General features: G+C 35.2%; 1 protein-coding gene across 1 annotated transcript in view; it reads left to right on the top strand.

The window, feature by feature from the left end:
• The window catches only part of LOC107722728 (uncharacterized), a 9,603-nt gene extending 8,455 nt beyond the window's left edge, over nt 1-1,148 (top strand). The window contains exons 3-5 of the mRNA XM_016531200.1: nt 357-483; nt 873-1,003; nt 1,137-1,148. Coding sequence (XP_016386686.1) covers nt 357-483; nt 873-1,003; nt 1,137-1,148 — 270 coding nt within the window. The remainder of the gene's footprint in view (nt 1-356; nt 484-872; nt 1,004-1,136) is intronic.
• Nucleotides 1,149-6,698: the final 5,550 nt, after the last annotated feature.

Genomic DNA, 6,698 nt, shown 5'->3' with positions numbered 1-6,698 from the left:
AAAAAAAAAAACGGTGATGGAATGGTCAAGTCTAAAACCAAACCTCAACCCCATTGAGATGCTGCGAAGAAATCTTAAGATTTGTGCACAAACATTTTTGTGCACAGATGAATGACCTGAAACATCAATGAACTGAAGCAATGTTGTAAAGAAGAGTGGGCCAAAATTTCTCCAAAATGATGTGAGAGACTGATAAACTCTTAAAGAAAACATTTACTTCAAATAATTGTTGCTAAAGGTGGTTCTACATGTTACTGAATTGTAGAGTGTACTTATTTTTTCCCCACATGGTTTCTCAATGTTGGTTTACTTTTTGGGAATTTATATATTTTTATATATTTTTCACATCTTTGCAGGCCGCAGGAGGAATCTTTGGGCTGATATTCACAGTTCCTGATCTGATTAATAACTGTGAAGAACTGATTAAAAACAAACATCAGACTGAAGCTAGCACATTTCTGAAGACAAAAGCTTATGAAATCCGTGAGACTGTGAAAAAAACAAAAAAAACATTGAATGAATTGCAGTAAGTACATAAGTGTTTCTCTGCACATTTTATGTAAATGGTATATTGAGTAAGCAACATGAGTAAGACTGCTTACTATAACACAATAATAATACAGTAGATCATGTATTTACGACTCACAGCTGGATTTCATCGCCTCTAAATGTATCTTTCAGAGAGATGCTCAATCAAATCCCTGAAATGGAGTGTCACATTGATTTGGCTCAGGAGATGTTTGGATCTCAAATATACACGCAAGGCACCATTTGTATGGAGTATAAACAGACCCAAAAGCAGGACAGGAAGACACAGAGGTTTATTATCCTATGCACAAAAGACATAGGAGTAACTAAGTATTGTTCCACAGGAAAAGACAAATCAGGTGACAACAAGAACAAAAGACAGAAGAAGAAGGCTACTTCAACTGAAGACAGGGGCCTTAACCAGGAGAAGAAACCTGCTTTTCAGAGGAAACCACCACAAAAGTCTAAAACAAAAGTAAAGGAATTTCAGTTCCGCCTTCCTAAAATAATGATGTCTAATGTGCGTTCTCTTCCAAACAAAATAGAGGAGCTCCAAGAAATGACGGAAGATGTGGAAAACTTTAATTCCGATCTGATGTTCTTCACAGAGACATGGTTGAATAGGAACTCACCCAGCATTAGCTTGGAGGGATATACGTCTTACCGGGTTGATCGTGATGCACGGATTACTCAGAAAAGTAGAGGAGGGGGATTGATAGTGCTTGTGAATGAGGCCTGGGCGACTCATGTGGAGGTGGAAAACATCATGATTACTCAAGATTATGAGTTAATGGTTGTGTCCATTATACCACGTGACCACCCTGAGGGTGCTCCACCACTTTATGTAGTCATTTTTTTAACCAAAAATAATCCAACATTTAGAAACTAGGTGGGGAAGAAATAAATACACCCTTCCTTCTTTCAGTCATTAAAAGAGTAATTAGCAGCCAGGTGTTACTACAGGCAAACTTTTGGCAGTTTGGTGTTCTAGAGCACTCAGGTGTGTATCTACATCAAGCCAAGAAGAAAGGACATCAGCCATGACTGCAGAGAAGCAATTGTTGTCCCAACAATTTGAAATTCACCATTCCACAGTCAGAAGAATAGTTTAAAAATGGACAGCCTTAAAAACAGTCGCCAATCTTTCCAGAAGTAGATGTCCCAACAAATTCAGTCCAGGGGTGGTGGAGGGGTGATGATTTGGGCTTGTTTTGCAGACACAGGACCTGAGAAACTTGCAGTCATTGAGACTACGATGAACTCCACTTTATACAGGAATATTCTAGAGAAAAATGTGAGGCCTTCTGTCCAGCAGCTTAAGGTGGGTCGAAATTGGTCATGCCACAGGACAACGATCCCAAGCACAGCAGCAAATCAACAACTGAATGGCTGAAGAAAAAAAAAAACGGTGATGGAATGGTCAAGTCTAAAACCAAACCTCAACCCCATTGAGATGCTGCGAAGAAATCTTAAGATTTGTGCACAAACATTTTTGTGCACAGATGAATGACCTGAAACATCAATGAACTGAAGCAATGTTGTAAAGAAGAGTGGGCCAAAATTTCTCCAAAATGATGTGAGAGACTGATAAACTCTTAAAGAAAACATTTACTTCAAATTATATCTGCTCGGGCCAGAGCCGTTGAGCTCGGTAAAGCCGCATTTGACTTGAAAAATGACATGCGACTTAAAAAGAAGAAATGCTACCACCTTGCTGGTCTACAATTTTAATCAAACAAATTACTTTGCTACTTATAGTAATACTGCTAAAAGATATTCGATCACCATTATCACCAAAAATCACCAGGACTCAGTGAATGGCACAATTAATTATTCACTGAAGAGGAACACAGGAGAGCATTCACAAGCTCTGGGGCAGTGGAAGTTCAGTGAAGAATCCTCTGTAATCCAAGTGCAAGATAAAACCTGAGGCCAGAATGTTAATTCAAGGAAATGCCTTCTACATACCAAGAACATTAACCCTGAAGCAGATGAACAAGATGGAGTTGAAGCATTTTACCAAGAAATGACTACTTTAATAAACTTTATCAATACTAATTTCAGACTTACAGGTGGGTCAGGTTGCAGGCCCAGAAAATGATGACTTCCAACACCAGGCCTGATCAGAGTGCTAATGTCAGGCAAATGGCCAACACAGAAAGGCTTAGCTTCTGCCCCATCACTGTCTCCAACTCCAATAAGTCACGGTATATTAGTATGTACCCACCTAAACACACACACACACACACACACACTTTATTTATTTAGGTTTTCTTTAGGTTTCTTTATTTCTAAGAGCATCACACACCAGTTTATTTATTTATTTTTATTTTATTATTATTATTATTTATTTATATAGCACTTTTTACGATGCAAATTGTGTCAAAGAAGCACAGTGGGTTTATCCCACTTCCACATTATTACTTTTTGGTTTCTACCACTTATTGCATTCTTTTTTTTTCTTTCTATTTTTTAACCTCTATTCAATTATCTCTTTTAATATATTATTCTATTGTATTTTAATAACTTTTTTAAAGTATTATTTTTTTGAGTATTCTTATTTAATATAGACTTGCACAGTCATAGTAGTAGTAAGTAGTAAATCTTTATTTGTCCCTTCACAGGGCAATTCATACAGCATCAACCTCACAAACAGACAAAAGTTTATAAGACATCGTGACAAAACTGCTAGAATGAATGAATGACCACAACAACAAAAAAACAAATAAAAACCCGGGCATTAACAGTGCACAATTTGTCATATACTAAAATAATGTTACAATTCATAGTATACCTTTATCTTTATGTTTCAAATAATCGTTTACAATCAAGACTGCATTTGAAACAAAAGATCTAGAAGCTTTAACAGTACTCCACTTGGGCACTCTATATCGTCTGCCCGAGGGGAGGAGTTCAATTTCTGAGTGCAAAATGTGAGATGTAACATCTAAGATAGTCAAAGACTTCCTAAGGACATTTTCTCACACAAAGCAGATACCCCCAACTGTACCAAGCCTGTAATCTCTGACCCCAGATTAACAATTCTCTGCATCTGGGATCTACTTTTAACATTTAGTCCATAAAACCAGCAAATCATAGCAAAAGTCAAGATAAAACAAAAGATCTATAAAACATTATCAAAATAGATTTATCGCCATCAAAGGACTTAAGCTTCCTCAGTAAATATAACCGTTTTTGTGCCTTTGATACAAGGTTTGTGTTTTCCACCCAGCTTAGTTTATCGTCAATAACTGTACCCAAGTACATGTATGAGTTGACCTTCTCAACTTCTTAATCTGCAATAACTATTTTAGATTGAATATCAACAGAGTTATAAAATTCTATCATTATAGTCTCAATCACTTAGCAGTTCTGTTAAGTATGTTTCTTGGACTGGTTTGGTTTAGTTGGGATCGTCATAGGGCATCAGTAAGAATGCACTGAAGTCCATAGCTGTGTCACAAACTGAAGTGCTGATTAAACGTCTCCTGAATAAATGTAAATGTTCTTAATGTTGTTTATTCACTAGTTTCATATTACTTGTATTACTCTGAAACACTCAAAAGAAGATCAATGGGGTTCAGTGTTGTTTCTGTGTTTGACGGATGAAATCACTCAGCTTTGAAGGACATGAGGGCGAGTGAATAATGACAGATCGATGACTTTTGAGTGAAGGCTTTAATTCAGTGAGATCACAGCACTTCCATCTGAATTATTCTGTGAATTTGAGTTCTTCAAGCTGTTCAGTTTTGCAGAGCAGCGGCCCAGCGGTCACTTATTCTCATGTTATGACTAAAAACCTGCACATAGCACACGTGTGCATGCTTAAATAGCCTATATCTTTTTTTTCTTTTTTCTTTTGCCATGCAAAGGTGATAATTAACCCATTTAATCCCACCGGTGACAATAATGACCATAAAGAATGTTTTTGTTTATAAAGCTCTAAAAACACCTGACTGATGTTTTAGAGCATTTTTCTGCAAATATGGAAACAATAAAGGGTCTCAATTAAATATGTGCAGTGTCACATGGTTAGTGCAGATTGTCACATGACCAGAGCAGTTTATTTACAGTTTGCACCTTGAGAAGATGATGAATGCAAAAGGCTAGTAAAGTATGTTAACATAAAGATATGACAAAGATTCGGTACAGGTATTTTTTTACCAAACATTTTCAATTTGGCATGCATGTATATCGGAACAAATGCAGCTTTAGAAACCTTGATCACAATCAGCATTATCATCTTGATCTCTATCTCTAGCTTTCAAATTCTGTCTTCAGTTTTATGAGATTCAAACAGTAAACGTGTTTTTGCTGCTCTTTAATGTGAAGCGATGGTCTCTTTCTCTTTACTACTAGTTACAGCAGCAAATAAACATGAATGAACATCAGAACAATCAGAGCAACTCTCTGAATTCAATCATGAATCATGGAATCCATCAATCAGTGATTCAACCGCAGAAAGACTTCAATAAAACAGCAGCTTGAGATCAATAATACCAACAGTTCAATTTCTAAATGATGCACCTTAATGGAAATGTGTTATATTTGTATTAATTTGGGAGAATATTTATCTTAATTTTACTAAATGCTAATTTTACTTTATTAATTACTGAACATAGTTTGTTCAATAAACCACCAGAAAAAAAGAAGCTATTTAATGCTTTGTTTTATTTATTTTTCCCCACTGCAAACTGTGACTTAAAAAAACACAATATGTCATTTTTATGTACCTTTACACTGCATTTCACCTCCGCTTTATGTATATGAATATTATTGGGTCTGTGAACTGCTGGAGATTTGCTTCTGGAACTGATTAAACGTCTCCTGAATAAATGTAAATGTTCTTAATGTTGTTTATTCACTAGTTTCATATTACTTGTATTACTCTGAAACACTCAAAAGAAGATCAATGGGGTTCAGTGTTGTTTCTGTGTTTGACGGATGAAATCACTCAGCTTTGAAGGACATGAGGGCGAGTGAATAATGACAGATCGATGACTTTTGAGTGAAGGCTTTAATTCAGTGAGATCACAGCACTTCCATCTGAATTATTCTGTGAATTTGAGTTCTTCAAGCTGTTCAGTTTTGCAGAGCAGCGGCCCAGCGGTCACTTATTCTCATGTTATGACTAAAAACCTGCACATAGCACACGTGTGCATGCTTAAATAGCCTATATCTTTTTTTTCTTTTTTCTTTTGCCATGCAAAGGTGATAATTAACCCATTTAATCCCACCGGTGACAATAATGACCATAAAGAATGTTTTTGTTTATAAAGCTCTAAAAACACCTGACTGATGTTTTAGAGCATTTTTCTGCAAATATGGAAACAATAAAGGGTCTCAATTAAATATGTGCAGTGTCACATGGTTAGTGCAGATTGTCACATGACCAGAGCAGTTTATTTACAGTTTGCACCTTGAGAAGATGATGAATGCAAAAGGCTAGTAAAGTATGTTAACATAAAGATATGACAAAGATTTTTGGTCCACATTATCTTTAAGGTGTCTAGTATTAATATATGAATTCACATATATTCAGTTTTGTTGAGTGTGGTCATAGAATGAGTAAACATCTTGATGGTCACAATAGTGACTGCTGGGATAACAGTGAATTTTTTGATGCAATATAAATTAAACTGCAGTTGTTAGTGAAGACTGCACTACAATGTTGCAATGACAATATATTGCACTACATTAAAAGTTCAAATGTGACTAATAAGTTACAATATTGATGCTGTAATACTGGTAGCACTAATATAAATATTTGATGATATATGTTACAAAAAAGTAAAAATTTGGAAAAACATTGATGGTTGTATTTTATCTCAGTATTTCTCTCAGTGTTGTATTTATGCATAATAGTAACACTAGAATATGATAAAACAGAGTTTAAAATAGCTGGGCTGAGAAATATATTAATTCAGTACACATTATTTTACCGGTCATAATTAGTTATTATTATTATTACATTATTAGTAACATTCGTGACCAACCATAAATCACAATTTCTCACACACTTTTCCAAAAAATTACAACAACAGCAACAGCAATAATAATATTAATAATAATAATAATAATTATAATTATTATTATTATTGATTATTTCAAATTATTTCACCAAAAACTCCGTCAGTGTGGATCTGACACCAGCATCATGTCTAGAAACG

The sequence above is a fragment of the Sinocyclocheilus rhinocerous genome, unplaced genomic scaffold, assembly GCF_001515625.1.
Source record: "Sinocyclocheilus rhinocerous isolate Xijiao unplaced genomic scaffold, SAMN03320098_v1.1 scaffold5170, whole genome shotgun sequence".
NCBI lineage: Eukaryota > Metazoa > Chordata > Actinopteri > Cypriniformes > Cyprinidae > Sinocyclocheilus > Sinocyclocheilus rhinocerous.
This window is presented reverse-complemented; position numbering and strand designations above follow the sequence as displayed.